The 20,654-nt window shown below is 38.2% G+C and overlaps 1 protein-coding gene across 2 annotated transcripts in view; it reads left to right on the top strand.

Annotated features, from left to right (window-relative positions):
* Positions 1 to 20,654, top strand: part of Abcd3 (ATP binding cassette subfamily D member 3) — a 57,256-nt gene that overhangs the window by 33,861 nt on the left and 2,741 nt on the right. For both annotated transcript variants that reach the window (XM_031375325.1, XM_031375326.1), the window contains 15 exons: positions 294 to 350; positions 1,883 to 2,025; positions 5,134 to 5,203; positions 6,332 to 6,401; positions 6,489 to 6,586; positions 6,681 to 6,772; positions 7,940 to 8,031; positions 8,114 to 8,186; positions 9,515 to 9,578; positions 11,817 to 11,894; positions 11,992 to 12,057; positions 12,149 to 12,238; positions 12,674 to 12,793; positions 16,182 to 16,286; positions 19,829 to 19,885. In XM_031375325.1, coding sequence (XP_031231185.1) covers positions 294 to 350; positions 1,883 to 2,025; positions 5,134 to 5,203; positions 6,332 to 6,401; positions 6,489 to 6,586; positions 6,681 to 6,772; positions 7,940 to 8,031; positions 8,114 to 8,186; positions 9,515 to 9,578; positions 11,817 to 11,894; positions 11,992 to 12,057; positions 12,149 to 12,238; positions 12,674 to 12,793; positions 16,182 to 16,286; positions 19,829 to 19,885 — 1,275 coding nt within the window. The remainder of the gene's footprint in view (positions 1 to 293; positions 351 to 1,882; positions 2,026 to 5,133; positions 5,204 to 6,331; positions 6,402 to 6,488; positions 6,587 to 6,680; positions 6,773 to 7,939; positions 8,032 to 8,113; positions 8,187 to 9,514; positions 9,579 to 11,816; positions 11,895 to 11,991; positions 12,058 to 12,148; positions 12,239 to 12,673; positions 12,794 to 16,181; positions 16,287 to 19,828; positions 19,886 to 20,654) is intronic.

Genomic DNA, 20,654 nt, shown 5'->3' with positions numbered 1-20,654 from the left:
GTTAGTGAGTACATTCTGATAGAGCTGTCTTAGTGGTGAATAGAATTACTTCCCGCACTTGATGGTCAATGGTCATTATTTGGGATATCTCTACATCAAGTTTCTTAAGAATTTTATTTATTTTTGTATATTCATTTATCTAAGCACTGTTACAGCTAATTATACATGGTGAGAGTTCCACATGTGTATTAAATATTGAATTATATTTTATATTTAACATCTTGTATTATTTGTCAGTCTAGGCAAGCTAGTTCTTTGATCTAATTCTATATATTCTAATGTTTATTTTACAGCCATTTTTAGACATAGTTTTATATATTTTCAAGTTAACAAGTGCAATTGGAGCTCAGGTGAGTCTATTTTTATTCTTCTGTATATATTTGCATGTATGTATGTGCGCGCGCACACACACACACACACACACACACACACACACACACACACTTGTGCGTGTGTGGATGTTATAGGACAACTTGTCGGAGTGTTATATTCTTTCACCGTGTAGGGTCCTAGGGATTAAACTCAAGCTTGGCAAGAAGTGTCTTTACCCACTGAGCCATCTTGCTACCCCTGTTCCACATTTTAAAATCTACAATACTGTGTTTTGATAAATGTGAAGGTCTAAAAATTTTTTTAACCTTGGAAACATCTTCATATTATACCTAATATGATCTGATTATAAAATAATACTATACTGGAGGCGTGTGTGTGTGCGCATGTGTCTTTTTATTCATTTTGTGATTGATTAATAATTTGCCTAGTTTTTTCCTTTTGTTTGAATTTTCTGTTTTTCTCTTTACTACCCTGTGATCAGGTGCAATTATTCTGTAACTGACTGCACCATAAGAGAGGGAACAGATCAATATTTCTAGATTTTATACTATAATTTATATTTCTGGTATTTTTCATATTTATATGTGTAATTCTGCATTGACATTTTAAAAATACAGTTAGCACCTCCAGCCTATTTGCTATAGTTACTGAAATGTGTTGAATCAGTCTAATACAATTTTTTAAAAATATTGGCACATATATTCATATATATTGTACTAGCCATAAAAGGTGAGTCTGAAGGGAGATTTCAGTATGTTTAAAGAAGCAATTATTCTGGCAGTTATAATGCGCATGAAATGTCCACAGTGGACGTTTCAACGACGTATTTAGTGCTTGGAAGAATTGAAGCTGATTGAACTGTTTTGAGGAGATTCTTAGATGTCCCTTAGATGTTAAACTTGTCAGATGTAAGAACAGCCGCATTGAATGGCATGTTTAGTAAAACAGTCTTGATTGGAGCAGAATATGAGAGGTATGTAGAAATTAAGGGTGTTTTGGGGACTCATTGAAACGTCTTAAGGCCAGTGGCTGTGGGTCCTTTACGGAGTTATAACGCATAGAAGACAAAAGCCTAGTTTACAGCAGGGAAGGACTGATAGCTTGTTAAAGGATTGCCCTTGAGCTAGGCACCTGTGGATGTTGGGGTGAGGATGCACGGCACATACTTGGCAGTGATATCTTGTACCCCAAAATGATGGGGCCAGAAGTGTAAGTTTAGGGCAAGATGAGCTAAGGAAGGAACCTAGAGTACTGCTAACATTCACAGTTGTGTACTGGAGAGAGAACATTAAGTTGGGTTCCAGTGGAAGAGGTAGGTAACGGAAGAGGTTAGGTAACAGAAGGTAAGCCCATGAGAGGTTTTAGGTGGTCAGTTGTTGGGGATGGAGTTGGGGGATGACAGTAGAAGTGTAGAGACTAGCGTCATTTTTAGGAAAAGAGAGAGGAATAAGCAACGCTCAGCTTCTCTGAGTTCAGTTACTTACAGACCTACATGTAGATTTTATTACCATACCCTTGAGTACTGTGCATCATTCTTCATTAACCACAGGGCCCCGCAAGCATGATGGCCTACTTGCTTGTTTCTGGGCTATTCCTAACTCGGCTCAGAAGACCCATTGGTAAGATGACAATTATGGAGCAGAAGTACGAAGGAGAATACAGATATGTTAATTCACGGCTTATCACTAATAGGTAAGGAGAAACATTTTAGAACAATAATGAAATTTTATTTTTGTGGATATTGATGTTGTTTATATTGACTTGAGATTCTAACAATATAGGTGCTAAATAGTATGGGTTTTTACTTGTTTTGAAAATAAGCATTATGAAGAATATTAGTTTTATAAAGTAGAAATCTTGCATATTTCAAGTACTCTTTATTAGCTGTGTAGTTCCCTTGATTTACCTCTTCATGTTTTTTATTGACTGATTTTCTGTGAATTTTTATTTTAAAATTTAGTCTTGATAGTATTCAATTTTTGTACGTACTTAGTGAAGCTTCTGCCTTAAATTATTCACAGATATTTTATTTATTTATTTAAGTTTTATTGTATTATAATGAGAAAAGTTACATGATTTCAATTTATTTGGATTTGTTAACATTTAAAAACATTTTAAATAAATAGAATTAAATCACATTCTTGTTTTCCTTTTGTACCCCAACTCCTCCCAGAGACCCCCCTTCAATACCTACAATATCTTTTTTGTCATATTCTTTAAAATTTATAAACTATTATAATAATAAAAATAAGTATTATAGCAGGGCAGTGGTGGCGCACGCCTTTAATCCCAGCACTTGGGAGGCAGAGGCAGGCGGATTTCTGAGTTCAAGGCCAGCCTGGTCTACAGAGTGAGTTCCAGGACAGCCAGGGCTATACAGAGAAACCCTGTCTCAAAAAAACAAAAAAAAAAATGAGTATTATAAAAGTTGTTTGATATAAAATAACAATCCAGCCCTACAAAGGATAATAGATGGAAAACACCAACATAAGGAGCAAAACTACACCCTAGAAGAAGCAAGAAGGTAATCTTTCAGCAAATCACAAGCCTAATTCTACCTCCAACAACAAAAACAACAGGAAGTAACAATTACCTTTTCTTAATATCTTAATATGAAAATTAATATTACCAACATATCCTAATCAACTGAAATCCAAAAATATGAAGAATTAGAAATTTATTGACTGTCATCCAATGGTCTCTCTAATTTGGTAATTGGAGAAATAGGTCCAATATTATACAATCCGTATACACTTTCAGCTTGTTTGTTCATGACAATGTCATGCTGTGTACAACATAATGGTCTTGAGATCTTGCTTCTCCTATCTCAGCCTCTCTATTAGTAGTATTGCTTATTTCATGTTTTTACACTATACTATGGTTTTCAGAACAGCTTACATATTTTAAAAGTATTTATATACACAAAAGATATATAGGCAATTAAATTGGGAGGGGGGTTGTAAGAGAACAACAAAGAGTAAGACTGAATGCTTTGCTTGATGTTTGTAACTCTTGTATCAAGTTATCACAGTAAGAGCCAAGATTTTAAGCTCTACTAAATATAAAACAAACAAATAAACAAAAACACTTTATATATTTATGTTCATTTAAGAAAATATTAGTAGTGATATATTATTTTGAAATATACAGTTAATACATTGCTGGTCCCAGTTACTCCTGGTGTTGGGACAGATGTTGTGTCCCATTCATAGACATCTTAAAGTTGTGACTGTTTTTCAGTAATTCTGTTTTTCCAGATAGGTTTTTTTGTGTGTGTGTATGTGTGTCGGGGGAGGGAGGGTAGAAGGAATGCTGGGCATTAAGCCTCAGCTTGAATACAGGCCAGAACTTAATTCTGGACAGTTTCGATATCTAAAATAGGAAGAAAAAAATGCAGCCATTGAAGCCATCCATTTTAGTTTCTGCTTCTGCCTATTAATTATAAACTATGTGATTTTAACAAGTTATTCATAGCTTCCTTTCTTGTAGATGGTTAATGAGTTGTTAGGATGATTAACTCTATACATGCTTCCTTAATGTACTGAGTACTGAGGTTTTATGTGTGCACTTTGATTATATATCATGTGCACACACGGTACCCATGTGGAGGTCTCAGCTCTCTCCTGCCACCTTGTGGAGTCCTGGGATGGAACTGGGTGTGTCAGCTCTGCATTCCAGTGCTGCCTAGCCCTCTCGCACTTGCCCACATACATCCTTAATGTGTCTAAGCTGTGGTATATAGGCTTCTCTGTAGATACTTACTTTCTGGTGTTTTAAGAAGTACATTGGAGAGGCTAGACAGATGACCTTGCAGTTTAGAGCATTTATGACTTTTGCAGAGGATCTGGATCCAATTCCTCAGTAACCACGTGATGGCTCACGGCCATCTGTAACTCTAAGTACTTTGCTTGGGCAATTTTCATCTTACTTACAGAAAAAGAGACTATAAACTTTAGGTTAGACAGGAGTGATAATTTTAGGTTCTGAACTTTGCTTGTTATGTGAATTTAAAGAATTTATCTAAATTACATTTGAGCTTTCTTTGTCTATATGGTACTGTTTTCCCACTGATGATCTTTGTGGCCCTGTGGGCCCATTCTTGCTCTCAGGGATATCGTTATGAGGACTATTGTGGTGCTGGGATAAGAACAGCTATGGTGCATTTAGACCTCCTGGTGACACGGCGGCACTGTCAGAGGCTGTGGGGCAAAGCGTCACTTCTTCTATTTTTCTGTAATTTTCCCCTCTTTATCTGGTTTAGGTCTATAATTTAACTCATGGTCTATAATGTCTGTCTCAGCCTAATCTTTCTCTTTCTATAATGTACCTGTTTACAGTTTGTGAGCATTTGCTTGCTGCGTCTTTAACAGCCAGGTTATATACAGGTAGGTTGTAGTCCAATTTGTGATCCACTCAGTTGTGTGCTGTTGTGCTCCTATAAACTTAGCTAGGAACTGGATCTCAATACACGCCCTGGCTTAGCCTGTGTCAGATAGTCTCTTAGTGACAAGTTGTCCATTTATTCTTATCTTTGTTTTCTTATTATTGAGGAGGGGGCATGCTCCTGAGTGCTTTTGGTGGTCAGAGGACAGATTTGTGGAGTTAGTTCTTTCCTTCCACTGTAGTGTAGGCCTAGGCAAGTGAACTCAGGTTGGCAGGCTTGCATTTTACCCCTGAGCCATTGCACTGGCCCAGGATGCCCACTCACATACAGAAGGTCACTCATTGAACATTGCATTTCAGTTACATGTCTGGGTGAGACAACATTGGTATTAATTGCTAAATTATTTTCTTTAATAGTGAAGAAATTGCCTTTTACAATGGGAATAAACGAGAAAAGCAGACAATCCACTCAGTCTTCCGAAAATTGGTAAGATACACATTTGATGGTCACGTGGGGTTTTCTCTGCCTTTACATATGTATGGATAAATGTTAAAGATATTTTAAATAGCATTTCTTTATACTGTGTTTTAAACTAAGAATGAGTTTAAAAACTATTGTATCAACATTAAATTCTCCACTTATAAAATAGACTAATTTACTAAAATAATCTTGTTCCTTTTTGCAGTGTTTGCTATAGAACTATCATCGCAGGATTCATTTAATGGTTCATACAGATCAGTGGAGGCTTTTGTAGAGTAAGGTTAGCAAGTTTTTCCTGTGAAGGATGGGATAGTGTGTACATATTTACATTTTATGTTTCCTGACCATGTAGTCTCTGTTGGACATACAATATATACGTGAGTGATGTGGCTGGGCTAAATTGACTTGCAACATAAGTGGCATGCTAGGATTTGTTGGTCATGGTTTGTTGACCCTTGCTTTGGAATATAAATGTTTTCTAAAGCTGTTTTCTTTATTTGCTGCTATTTTGAGTTCAGATAGTTACAGTGATTCAGAAGGTATGCAGTTGCAGGTAGGCGGCTTAAGTGCTAACAAGAATTAGGTGGCGAGCGTGCTGGGTGAGATCTTACCTCCAAGGAGCTAGTATTTTAGTGGAAATTTGTGATGTTGAATATATATTAATACTAAAAACTTGCCTTAGGTTATTTCAGAAATAATATTTTTGCCATCTAACATGCCTAGAGTTTTTAGAGTTTCAAGGCACTTTTTTCAGCCTGTGGATCTTCAGCCATATACTCATAACTTAGTACAACTTTACCTCCTGACAAGTGTATTTGAAATGGCTTCTCATCCTTCCTTCTTGCTTTGGTGATTGATGAGTTTGTGTATATAGGTGTCTGGCAGAGTTAGAAACAGCATTATACTATTATGTGTAATGGAAACAATGTTGTTAAGTAAACAGGTTTGATGCAGTGTGTTTGGCCTCTGAGCACTGTTCAGCATGGTGCTCATTGTGTGGTTTGGTGTGTAATAGAGTCAGGAATCATAGCTACTCAGTATATGTTTGTAAATTAATTATGCTTTATCCATCCTTATGGAAAATTAGTTTTTTATTTGTAAAGAAAAACCATGCTTTGTTTTGTTTTCTGTCAGGTGGAACACCTGCATAATTTCATCTTCTTCCGGTTTTCTATGGGTTTCATTGATAGCATCATTGCCAAATGTAAGTATGTTTTAAAAGAGATGGTGCAACGAGATTTGTGGGAAAAGTAAAGTAACAGTACTTAAAATCTTAACTGTTTTGTTCCAGATGTTGCCACTGTAGTCGGGTACCTGGTTGTCAGTCGCCCGTTCCTAGATCTGGCACATCCTCGCCATCTTCACAGTACACATTCGGAGCTGCTAGAGGTAAAGTTCTTACACTAATGAAGTGAAAATTCAAAAGAAGGCTTTGTTCTATTTTAGGAATGTGAGCAAAATCTAATATTCATTTGTCTTTAAGGATTACTACCAAAGTGGAAGAATGCTTTTGAGAATGTCTCAAGCTTTGGGTCGTATAGTTTTGGCTGGCCGTGAAATGACTAGATTGGCTGGGTAAGATTTGTACTAATATGCAATTGCATAGAATAATTTTTAAACATATATTGTTCTTATAAGCTGGTACCCAGGTGAGATTTAAATTATGGGAGTACTGACTTTTCTTACTCTAGGAAGCTGGTTTTGATAGAAAATTCAGGAAGACTTCTCTCAGTGAACTTCTCATGCTTTCTGAGGCAGCTGTGTTAAGTCTTTAACTAGAGGAGTGTCACGTTCTTTTGCTATCTTTCATGGATACATTGGGAAAATGATGATTCTTGGTAGCTTTTTTTTATTATTAAACAGAAATTTAAGTTAGTAAGTTTTACATTTGAATATTTTTGTTTTCAGCAATAGATTTTTACCCACTAAGGATTTATACTGGCAACTAGGTTCTTCGTTTTCTCTTTCTCTTACACCACAAAAACCAATTTAAGGAGTGATTGGTATGTTAAAACATCATACTTAATGCATACAAAATTCATGCCTATTGGGACAGTGCCTTCTGTGACACTGTCAACACCAGTATAAATGCACTGTCACGTATAATCATCTCCCAGGTTTCCTCTGGGAGATGTCTGCTTGTTATTTACACCAAACAAGCAAACAAATAAATACCCCCTTTGCTTCTCTGATAAGAAACTTCCTCTTTGACCTTCATGTCCTTCTTATACTCCCTAACTTCTTATCACTGGGCTGTTTCTATTGTCTGGTGATTTTCATCAAATATTATGAGTTATTTATCATTTCCCTCTTTAGAATATGAGAGTAGAGATGTGCTCAGTTTCCCTTTTTGTAGAGAAGTGGTATGCATCAGTGCATCCTACTGTCTTGATAGAAAGGCCAGTCTTATATGTAACAGTAGGTCCCTCCAGCAGCTCAGAGCCCAGCCTTCCTTTGTCTGCAGGGTATACTAACGAGAATGTGTGTGTGTTAGTGACCAAGGGAAACACTTGTCTCTCCTCTGAATGGGGTGTTGTTGAAATGAGGATCCTGTGAAACCTTTTGTCATTTTCCTGTCCCTTCTCTTTTACTGAAGCAAAGTAGGATGTGTGTGTTAGAAATATTTTATGCTGATGAGACTTCCTTTAGGTTAAACCTCTTAATTTAAGCTATAATGTTAGACATTTCAGTTTATATACAAGATGTAGTAGACTTTTGATTATGATTTCTATTAAATTTTAGTTTTACGGCTCGGATTACAGAATTAATGCAAGTACTAAAGGATTTAAATCATGGCAAATATGAACGTACAATGGTGTCACAACAGGAGAAGGGTAAATATAAACATCATAGTTTGCAGTCATGACTTTAAGTTTTTCCTAGTATATAATATCTTAATAATTATTTTCTGTTAAGGTATTGAAGGAGCACAAGCTGGTCCCTTGATACCTGGTGCTGGAGAAATCATCAATACAGACAACATTATAAAGTATGTATTAGAAAAAGGCTGAGCTATACTCTACACATTTGTTATGCTTCATGGCAGCCTTTCTTCAGCTTGTAGTTACATATGTGATTTAAAGTTGACCTTTAAAAAAACTTTAAATAGCTTTGATATATTGTTGACTTAAAAGTTAAGCTTATGATTAAGGTACATATACACTTATATATATAATTTGATGTTTTGATATTACCTACATATTGCAAACTAATGTTCTGTTTCAGCTAATTATTCTATCTTTTATTTCTACACCTATATGTGTGTAGTGTATGTCTATGTTATTTTATGTGTTTAGAGCGTATTTCTAACTGTTGTTCCAGTGCTGCTGTTAGACCGTTCACTCACTCATCTTCCTTCACTTCCCTTCCCCTCAGGCCCCAGCAACTACGACCGCATTCTACATATAAGTTATATTTGAACTATGTTTCTTTTTCTCTCTCATTTTTTTAAACCATAGTCATCAAGAAGATAATCAATTCAGTTCTTTTAGAAACATGATTGTGGTTTGAGGAGTTTAAAACGAATATTTCCTTGTGTGTGTTCCTGCTTGTATGTATGTGCACCATGTGTGTGCAGGTGCATGTGGAGGCAGAAAAGGGCTTTGAGTCCCCTGTAGCTGGAGTTACAAATGGTTCTTAGCCACCTGATGCTGTTGCTGGGAGCCAAATTTGGGCTGTCTGCAAGAGCAGCAAGTGCTCCTACCACAGAACCATCTCTTTGGCACTCCAGATTCAGGGTTTTCTTATTTCCTTTTTAAGGCTGAATAGTACTCCTTTGTATGAGTGTGTACTTACACATATGATATATTCTTTATCTGTGTATCAGTTGAAAGACATTAAGGGAGTTTCCCTAGGTGGCTTGGCAGTGAGGGAGGGAGCGCAGGCACCACTCTGCGGCAATTACTTTATTTCCTTCGGATAGCCACCTGGAATTAGGAGTGCCTGTCTGAGCAGGAAACTTAGAGCAGTTAAGTGAGGGACCTCCATATTGCTTTCCTGTCATTGCTGTTTAGCTCCATCCTTACCAACAGTGGGTAAGGATTTGTCTTCTTCTGCATCTTGCCAGCTCTTCTTACCTTTGTCTTTACAACTGCCATCTTTAATAGGGGGGATGCTCCTGGCTGTTTTCATTTACATTCCTGTGGTGCTTACAGATCTTGAGAACCTTTTAAATTGCATTTTGTCCCCTGAATATATTCATTTATGAAGTGTCTGAATGGTCTTTTTGCTGTGTTGGGTTATTTCTATTTGGAGTATTGAATTATTTAAGTTCCTTACATGTTTTAATTTCCCTCTTTTTATTAATGTCCTTTTTAGGTTTGATCATGTTCCTTTAGCAACACCAAATGGCGATATCTTGATCCAAGACCTTAGTTTTGAAGTAAGTTTTAAAATGTTTATATGAGTTTAAATCATCTTTAAAATATGAATTGAAAATTGAATATTCAAATTAACTTTAAAGTTTGAGTTGTCTCTATATAAATTCATACAATCACACTTAGAGACTATCTCTTTGAACCATCTAGAAATCTCATTTTTCTTAATGGACTGGCTTTAAAATCTCAGTGATTACTACTACATCAAGTTTTCTTTGCTGGCAATATGGCTCAGGAGTTAGGAGGAGTCACAAAGGAACCAGCTTTTGTTCCCAGCACCCATCTGGTGGCTAACTGTCTGTAACTCCAGTTCTCAGGGATCTGACATCCTCTTCTAGTCTTTACAGGCTCATATACACACGATGCACATAAGCTTATACAAACATGCATACACAAATGAAAAAAAAATCTTATTTTTTTTGCAAATAAAGTCCATAAGATGCATCTAATTAGAATATCTATGAATGTTGAACATTTAAATATGCAAATAGAACTTTAATCTTCTTAAATAAAAAATCTAAATCAAAGTCTGTTTTGGTGGTACAGCATGATTTACATCCATATAAACAATTCAAAGTCATTCTCTCTCACCCTCTTTCTCTTTACATTTTATTTATATATTTTGCGTGTTGTGTTATGGGGGTGAGGCATGTGCCACATTGAGTATGTCAGAGTCAGAACACAATTTGAGTAAATTGGTCCTCTTCGTCTACTGTGTGGGTTCCAGGGCTTAAACTCTGGTCATCAGGCTTGACGGAGGGCGTCGTTACCTACTGACCCATATCATCAGCTCCTGGAAACTTAACAGCACAGCTGCACCTAATGTGGCCATTCCAAGTAGGGCAGCAGCCAAGTAAACAGTGGCACTGATCCAGTAGGTTTTCCTACTTAAAATGGTGATAAGCTAGGCCATGGTAAAATGACAAGGCAGCATGACAGTTCTGTGTGATCAGTAGCTTGAAGCTTGAGGATTGCTGTTTAGGTTATTTGTGCCCACTGGCACCCTTCTGAAAATCAGGATTTCTTTCTTTTGGAAAGTCATCGGAAGACAGACTTGGCCATCAGAAAGCAAGTTTCCTACTTGCTTGTCTGTTATGTTATAATATAGCTAAACAAATGGGCTTTCTGCAGGCTAAGATTTCTACCTTCATCCTTCATAAGCTCTTAGTGCAGGCATAGTTTATTCCTCTGTCAGCAGAGTGGTATTTATTATGTGCACTCGCTGCATTCTCTTCATCTGCTTGGGCTGTGGCTGCCTTTGGCTACTTTGAAAATTGCGGAGACTGTGTTAGCACAGTGGGCTGGCTTGAAGTGCTCTGGCTTGTGCTGCTTTTTAGGATTTGCTGACACTCCCACCTCTCCTTACCTCACACATCTGTGAGCCCAATGACTGCTGCTGCCCCCTTGCTGTCTTCTCCAGCAGAGCAGTCTGTCTGTCTATGAGACAAGGCCATTCCTGTCTCTGTGTCCTCGTGCCTGCTTGCTGCAGGTGGACAGGAATGGTTTCCTCATGATAAGCTCCTTACATGTCTTCGGAGGTTTTCCCAGTTGTCACTTTCAGTGAAGTGTACTTTGACCTTTGAGGCATCTGTGTCCATTCCTGTTTCCTTGTCCTACTTGAGTTTTCTCCATGGTGCTTAGTAGTATACAATTTAATTTACTTAATTATTGTGAGTATTTTGCTGACACAGAAGTTATACACAGTGTCAAATGATGATGTGCATCTCTACTCATTGGGGAATGTTTAGATAAATTATGGTATATTTGTACTGTTCATTTAGTATAATGTTCGGTATAGGTGAAGTACATACGAAGTAAGTACTACAGGCATTAAAAGACTGGGCAAGGGGGACCCAAATACAGTGACCTAGAAGAATATTTGTGACATATTAAGTAAATATAGACCTCTAAGTAAAAGAATCTGCTCTACAGCTCAGATGTTAATAAATGTGAATATACACAATTATTATTTTAAAGAATCCTCAGATTGTTTTAAGCTTTCAAATTTTGCATTCTGATTAAGACTATATCAAACAGTCTAAGTAATTGTCTTTAAGTGGAAAAAGGAAACTTAGTAAAAATTGAAAGTTACAGAAGTAAAAGGTCTCTCAATCATTCACTTCATAGTTGTGCCCATCATCACATTTACAAGTAAAATTAGCAAAGACCTCTCTGACTCTAAGGAAATATCACATGTACATATTCATTTAATGTAGTTAATCCAAAGAATAATTGTCTTTCAGGTTCGATCTGGGGCCAATGTTCTCATTTGTGGTCCAAATGGCTGTGGAAAGAGTTCCCTCTTCCGTGTTCTTGGTGAAGTATGTACAAGCCTGTTTCCAAAGATTGCTGTCTTATTTGTAATACTGTTAGGTTATGAATTTCATAGTCTTTTATGTTCTTCCTTTGCTTTTATAGTTATGGCCTCTTTTTGGAGGACGTCTTACTAAACCTGAGAGAGGAAAGTTATTTTATGTTCCTCAGGTAAGACTTTGTTTGAACTGTTTTGTAACCTTTAAGATCTTTTTAATATTTTAAAACATACATTTAATGACTCTTGCTGTGTCCCTGCTAGCGACCCTATATGACCCTGGGAACACTGAGAGACCAAGTAATCTATCCAGATGGGAAGGAGGATCAGAAGAAGAGAGGGATCTCTGATCAGGTAAGAGCTGTTTACATCCTTCCTGAACCCAGCATGTCCTGCTTCAGATGCCTTGTCATTTGAAACATCACATAGTGTGGCCTAATCTGTAATGTCTTCCAAACCATTGTACGAACTCTCCAAGAGGTGGTAAAAGATAGTTGCTTTGTTTATTACTCATGGTACGTTTCAACCATTGTGATAGTGCTATATTCTCATTGCCCCTGTCCTTGGGTTATATGATATTGTACTGTCATTAAGCTTCTAGACATTTTGTCAAGGGTACTATGGGTAGGGCCTGACAGTTCAGGTCAGCTTTGTCCCATTTCTCTCCTGAAGAGCACCTAGCTATCCAGTGGTTGTATAGAGTTACTGAGCTGGTCTAAAAAAATAAGGTGAACCAGGACAGAACATTAGCTTCTAATACACTTTTTGGTCTTTCATTTTTGCATAAAGGTGCTGAAGGAGTACTTGGACAACGTGCAGTTGGGTCACATCCTTGAGCGAGAAGGCGGCTGGGACAGTGTTCAGGACTGGATGGATGTGCTCAGCGGAGGAGAAAAACAAAGAATGGCGGTCAGTGTCCTCTGAAACTGGGACCAAATGCTTGAAGTCATGGTCAGAGTCCAGAATTTGACTAATTCTGACACAGGGTTTTGTCTTATACTCAGTCAATATTATAGTGTCAGTTTAAATTATAATAAAAGTGCTAGAAAATGTTTAACTTCATATAAATCTGAAATTTTGAAAATATGTTAGTAATGTTCTGTGAAAGGGAAAGCTGTAGATGTGTTATATGAAAGTTAGGGTGGCTACTTTCTAGACAGTGGTCCTGTGAGGAGCGTGGATTATAGCATCTTTCAGAACTTTCCCTAAAGGTTGCTCTTCCCGCTCATTCAGGCTTCTTTCCCTGAGCAACTGAAAGCATTAGAAACACCAGTTCTTCACCCTGTCCTTTGTCCTTGTTCCTCCTGCACTGTCACATGTAACATTGTTTCTTCTGTCACTGACCTACTCCCAAAGTTATTTAGAATTTTAAGACTTTCCAAGTATAAAGAATTGGAAATACTTTAAATTTTTATAATCACAAAGTTATTTTGAAAAAAGACAGCATTTACTCTCCTGTATGATGTCCTCACCTTGTTATTTTTTAAGTTCCCACAGAACAGCCCAGCTCCAAGTTCTAAATGCTTCCACTGTCCTTCCAAACAACAATATGGTCAGGTCCATTGTAGCAGGACCCTACTACTGTCTGGTGCCAGTTTCAGTTGTAAATACCATGACCAATACCAGTTTGAAGGAGAAAGTCTATTTTAGCTTTTGTGTCACAGTTCATCATCAGTGAGATCAGGGCAGGAACGCAAGCTAAGAGCTTGAAGTGGAAACCGTAAAGACTGCTGCAGACTGCCTTGCTTCCAGGGCCACATTCAGCTACCCTTTTTATTCAACACAGGCCAGCTTGCTCAGAGATGGTAGTGCCCAGGAGAACTGGGCCTTCCTACATCAAGTAGTAATCAAGAAAATAGGCTAGAGAGATGGCTTAGTATTAAAGAGCACTGTTTGTTCTTCCAGAGTTTCTGGGTTTGATGCCTAGTACCCATATGGCAGCTCAGTCATTGGTTACTGCAGAGGTCTACATCATATATCTTGTGGGTTTACTTTTTGAGACAGAGTCTGTCAGTGAATCTGGAGTTTATCAGTTGGCTAAGCTCACTGGCCAGCAAGCCCACAAGATCCCTTTTTCTGCCTTCCAGCACTGGATATAGTTGATGACACCACACCAAGCTTTGTTTTTATATGGGTGTTATATAAAGTTGTGTTTACCCACTGATCCGTCTTCCCAGCCCCCCTTCAGTTTTCTACCTTAAAGCTCAGCAGAAGGACTCATTTCATATTGAAGAAGAGGCCAGGTCAGGAACAGCTGGTTTATGATTGCTTAGTAGATGAGAGCCAGTGTGCCAAGCAGATGACAGAGGCTAACACATTGTATGTTTAAAACAGTCCTATGAAATTATTATTGTGAATACCCCAGGCACCAAGGAAACTGCACTTTAGTAGTTTGGGGCTTGCCAAGCAGATAGTTGATGTTAGAATTGGTGAAAGATTGCTTATCAACCTCAGCTAGACAAAATATTGGTTTAAGTACTTGCTTTACATCTTCCTTATTTTGTGGAGTCAAATAGCTGACAGCATGGGGGGGGGGGAAATGGACACACACACACACACACACACACACACACACACGGTGAGAATAGTTTCATGGAGCAGAGAGGCACTTGTGAAATTCCATCAGTGCACTGTTTGTGATAATGTCTGATGCTTCCTCTTCCTCACTTCATGCACATAGGTGTAAACCTCAGAAAAGCAGTTCATTTTAGTTACCCACTTGCTATATACCTGAATAAAACAGCGGTGTTAAGTGTCAGGTATACTGTAGTAGTTTAATCATGGTTCTACTTTAGTGAATCTTACAGCTAAGGCAACCACACAAAGAAAGATAAGCTCAAGTTTGCCATACATAGCAATTCCATAAAGGGCCCACTTGGATTGAGAGAATGACTCAAGCAGACACTTGAAAGATGCCTGGACCAGAGTCAGATATTGAGACTTAAGAACAAATAAGCCTGTTGTGATAGCATAGGCATGGTCCAAGCATTCTGGAGTCAGAGGCAGGAGGATTGCCATGGGTTTAGGCCAGCATGGGCTAATCAGAGTGAGGGCCTCTATCAAACAGAAATAAACAGCACAACAGCAAAGGGAGAAGGAAAGAGAGACATGACAGAACCATTAAGGCCCAGGGCATCTTACTCCCAGGAGTTGATGGGAAGAGATAGGGCTGGCTGGATGCTGAGATCAGAGCATGATAGGAGGAAGACGGGGATAGGACCTTGGAGATGAGAAAGGGGAAGCTGTGGAGAATTTTTTAAGTCAAGTGGGGTTCTTTGAGTTACATATGTAGTAGATGCTCCCTGGTTCCATGGAGAATAGAGAAAAGCAGGGAGGGAGAGTGGAGTGTCATGCAGGCAGAAAATGAGTGTTCTCTGAGATGAGGACATGGCAGAGATGAAGAGTGTGTACTCTAAACTCCATGAGACTGAAAAAAGAGTGGATGAGAGGGAGAATAGGAAAGGGGTCAGACAGATTTAGCTCCCAGCTCTGAGAGAGAAGAGGATCTGGGATTAGTTCTGAGGAATAGCCAAGTGGGAAAGTACAACAGAGGATGGAGAAAGCAGTGAGGGGAGGACCCCAGTGCCCTCACTGTTCTCAGGGAGGGAGTGCCTTGAGGAGAATGTTTCTCAGAAGATAAGGTGACTAGGGTGAGGAACATGCTTGTTGGTTTTGCAACATGATCTCTATTGGGGACAATGACAGAACATTTCCAGAAAATAGAATACATTTGGAATATTAAGTGAGGGAAAATGTTCCACATTCCAGCTAATGAAAGAAGTGTAAGCATCAGCTCTGCTGAGTTCATTCCTAAGATCAGCAGCTTTCAGAAACAGCACACTTCAGCCAAGCCAGCCAGAGCTAGCAGGTGCACTCGCGTGTGCTTGATGGACACCACAGGTGCCTTTACTTAAGCAGCAGCCAGGGAGTCTGCCTCCGAGCCATCTGGAGTCTGAATTCTAAGGTTTGGCTAAAGCACAGAACTTGGTTGTCTGTTAAATGTTCATCTTAAGACTCAGTGCCATCTCTCTCACACCAGTGTTTGTTTTGTCTTAGCAATACATATTTCTCACACATACATTTCTCCTTTTGTTTAAAATGACAGTAAAAATAATTCATTTTACTTATATTATTTCTATCTCTGGGGTGATGCCTTTTAGTTAAGATTAACTTTCATATTTAGCTCTAGAAGACTCCAAAAAGCATATTTACTGAAGTAAGTTTATCTTTTTTTTTTTATTAGTTTTATCTTTAGGCCAACCTCTGTTTATACAAATTATTTTCTTTTGTGCTTTAGATGGCAAGATTGTTTTATCACAAACCCCAGTTTGCCATTTTGGATGAATGCACAAGTGCGGTTAGTGTGGATGTGGAGGACTACATTTACAGTCACTGTCGAAAGGTAAGCGCCACGCACAGGTGCTGTACTGTAGTATCTGTGGGCCACGCCCACTGCAGGCTGGGACCAGAAGGAAATGCCAAGCAACAAGATTGCTACTGAAAAGTAATACCTTGCATTGTCTTTAAACTGGTAACTAATGTATACAACAGAATGCAAGGAGTTATCAGTGTATTTTAAATACAACTTTATAAGGACTGGAGAGATTGCTCAATGGTTAAGAGCACTGACAGCTCTTCCAGAGGTCCTGAGTTCAATTCCCAGCAACCACATGGTGGCTCACAACCATCTGTAATGGGATCTGATGCCCTCTTCTGGTGTGTCCGACAGCTATAGTGCACTCATATAGATAAAATAAATCTTTTAAAAAATAAAAAAAAAAATACAACTTTATAGGTATGAACAGAGTACAAGGAATTATCCATGCATTCTAAATATTAGCAATTTCTTAGTCATGATACAGTGTTTAAATCTGTTCTCCTTTACATCATTATTTACACTCAGTTAACAAAAAAACCCCAAAAAATAAAAAACCTCTGATACTTCTTTTGTCCCATTAACTTTACCCATATATTGATTTTTAAATTAAGAAAAATCAACAGTAACTATATGGTAACAAATTTTTTCAAATTCTTATTTGATGTAGGCATGTGTTTGTGGCATATGTGCCTGTTGTGCTTGTATGTGTTTGCATGTATGCTGGTGTGCATGCATAGTGTGCATGTGGAGGACACAGGTTGATCTCACTCTGCTTCACTGATGAGGCAGGGTTTCTTGCTGCAGCTGCAGTTTGTTGACTCAGCTAGTTCAGCTGCTGGCTTGCCCTGTCTCTGCATTCTGAACACGAGGTTTACAGGCAGCCCACCATGCCCACCAGTCAAAATCCAGTGCTCATGCTGGGACGGCAAGTGCTCTACCCACTGAGTCATCTCTCTACCCCTTCATTTATTAGTTTTTAATTTATCTGGTTTATTTTATTTGGATATTATTATCTAAGACAAGTTTCTTTTAGTTGATAAATAGGAGGCAAGCTGTGCTGCCTTTATTTAAATACTTGTTCACTAGTCCTGATGTACTCCTACTAGATTTGAAAAATAATAGTATATTCTATTCTTCTGTGTGAATAAATGAGTTACAGGAGTATTTTAACAGTTTATATTTGGGAAGTTTATGATAAATAAGTCATGTTGTGCATACGCACATGCTTGCATGTATACGCATGTGTATACACACACACACACACACACACACACACACAATTCCTGCCATTTGGAGGATGCTATGGATCAGCATTAGCAGTACCTGGAAGTTATTAGAAATGTGGAGTCTCGAACTTTGCAAAGTAGAACAACATATTAACAAACTGTCATCTTGACTCAGGTGTGTGTGAAAGGATGAAGTGTGGTGTGCTGTCGAGGGGTCTTCAACAGTCTTCTCCATTGGAAGACTGTTGATTGGACTATTGATTGTATTTGTTTAATGGCTTATTTCTCTTCTTGAATCCTTATTAGTAATTTGTTTGTGGTTTTCAGTTTAGTAGACACTTAAACTGAAATGTTTAGAGATATTTAGAGATGTTTGTAGAGTTTTCATACACAAGACCATATAGACTGTATTTGACTTGAAGGCTTTTCCCTGACAATTCTATGTTGTTGCTTCTTTTGATTTTAAGATGTGTAGATCTGTAAAATACATTCCACTTGAGGGAAGAAAAGTTACTTGAGGTTTTGATGATAATTTAACATTGTACTGGATATGAAGAAGCAGAAAATAAGGGACTGGATCCTTAAGTTTAGAACCTTTAAAAACTGTTGCTTTGGAATATGTTGCATGCATGGTGCTCTTGTAGGTCAGAGGACAGCTGTAGGAGTCAGCTCTCCTCCACCATGTCAGTCCAGGAACTGACTCACATTGTCAGCCGTGGTGCCAACTGTCTTTATCCACTAAGGCTTCTTGCAAGCCTAACACCTTTACAAAGTTCTGAGTACAAAACTATGAATTTACAAATGAAATAAAGCAACACTTAAGCTCAATGACATTAAAGAGGACAGTGGTGCTGCTTTGCCTAATCTGAGCCATGAGCATGAGATTTCATTTTGGATAGGTTCAGTAGCATCTGATGTTTGGATCTTACCATTTACACTTTACTTTTGTATTTTGGCTTAAGTAATTCTAATACACATTATGTCTACCCTAATCCAGTTGCAACATCAGGACTAGAAAAAAAAATGTCTCAACAGGCTTTTGATACAGTTGAAATATAAAAACTGATAATGTGCATATCTTCTTATGCAGGTCCTAACTTGGCACATTGACAGCCAACCTTGTGGCACAGTTCAAGTGATACTACTTGGTGCCAGCAGAATAATTTAGTCATAAAAGTTCATGATAGAAATTATCAGAATTTACTTAGGCTGATCTTTTAAGACTATTATCAAAATGGAAATAAGATTAGGGTCTGGAGAGATGTTCAGTGGTAATAGCACTTGCAGTTCTACAAGAGGACCTGGGTTCATTCACAGCATCCACATGGTGTCTCACCCCTGCCTTTAATTTCAGTTCCAAAAGATCTTACACCCTCTTCTAGCCTCCAAGGGCACTGTGTGCAGATGGTAGATTTACATACATGCAGGCTAAGCAATCACACACATAAAATAAAAATAAATAAATCCTTTTTAAAAATAAAATGAAAGGGAGAGCTGGGATAGGATAAGGGTTTCAGAGGGGAGACCTGAAAGGGGATAACATTTGAAATGTAAATAAAGAAAATAGCCAATAAAAAAAGTGCTGAGAAAAAAGTAAATAAAATGAAACTAAAAAATCATGGTGAAGGTTTGCTGATTCTCCCAAACGTGAGAGATGTGTGTTGAGGATCTGCCCTAAGGCAGTGCTTCTCCCCCTCATCTGTATTGGCTGGGTAACTCCTAGGCAGTGGCAAGGACTGTCCTGGGCCTTAGGACTGTGTTTAGCAGCACTTCTGGTGTCTGTCCACTAGATGGCAGTATTGTTCTCAGCATACTGGTGGGGAGCGGGGCAGGTTGCCCTTCCGTTGAGAACCACTGATCTACAACAACTACAATGATGTTTCTCTAAAAATCTGAAGTATGTTAGAAATCCTGAAATATTCTTAATATGTTTTATAGCAAACTTATTGGGTAGCAAAACCTAATCCAAACTTAAAAGATTTTTTAAACTTTTTGTCTCATTTATGCCACTGTTTGTACACATTACTGAAGACACATGCAGAATTCTGCCTTAGAATGTTCTAGAAGCAATGGGATAATAACGCCCAACTATGAACCCCAGGACACATTCCAAGATGAGACTCTACAGTAGGGAACTGCATACTTGCAAGCACTGGCTTCCTGACTTTTAACCTTTTGCTGTTCTTATTTTACTATTTCATAATAAATCAAATGTAGGGGATATATTTTATCATGAATTCTTAACTGTAGCCACTGAACATGGTATCTAACAACTTAGAATGTATGTGTATTTGTGGCTTGCCATTACTGATGTAAACATAAACCCTTTCTTTGAATTAGGTTGGCATCACCCTCTTTACTGTATCACACAGAAAATCCCTTTGGAAACACCATGAGGTTTGTATTTCTTTCCTTGTATGTAAATATGTGAATCTTGTTGACTGAATTTAGATTTCATGGCCATGGAAAAAGGGGATTTGAGTTTTACAGTATACAGTGGGTCTTTATTTGGTATTATTGTCAGTTTTGAAAGCTAGAATGTATATAAACAATCTCTAGCTCTACTGAGATTTGAGAGCAGTTAGGTCTCTAGTGTATAACACTTATAAAGTGACTGGTGTGTAATAGCTATGGGTAAATGAGCTCTATCGTTATCATTCAGGTGTGACAGAAGAGGAGAAAGTCTTAAACAATTAGATGGCAAAATTTTATTAGCATTTTCAGTAGAGGTCAGGACTGGAAGGGAAAGATAGCATAATGCCAGCCATGTTTGTAGTGTAATAAAACAGGATCTGTTAGATAGTCTCAGCCACTTACTAGATACTGTGCTGAAGTTCAGCGTGGTGCAGGAAGCGCTGCATATTCTGGGTAGTGTCCTCAAGGTTAGTGGGCTAATGTTGAGAATAGAGTTCTTCTCTCTAATTTTCTTATCTTTCCTTCTCAAACTTTGCTCTTCCGTCCCTCCCCTCCCTCCTCTCCTCCTCTCCTCCTTCCCTGTGCTGCATGCCGCCCTAGGCCTTGTGTGTGTTAAGGACAGCCACCATGTGAGGAAGGGAACACAAGCAGCTAAAAGCTAGCAATACGGAAAGCAAACAGGAGAACTCCTGTCTGTGTGTATAGATGCTCACTAACTGAGAGCAGAGGAACTCCTGTCTGTGTATATAGA

This window comes from Mastomys coucha, unplaced genomic scaffold (genome assembly GCF_008632895.1).
Source record: "Mastomys coucha isolate ucsf_1 unplaced genomic scaffold, UCSF_Mcou_1 pScaffold16, whole genome shotgun sequence".
In the NCBI taxonomy this organism is placed as follows: domain Eukaryota; kingdom Metazoa; phylum Chordata; class Mammalia; order Rodentia; family Muridae; genus Mastomys; species Mastomys coucha.
Note: the sequence above shows the minus strand (reverse complement) of the source record. Positions and strands in the feature narration are given on the sequence as shown.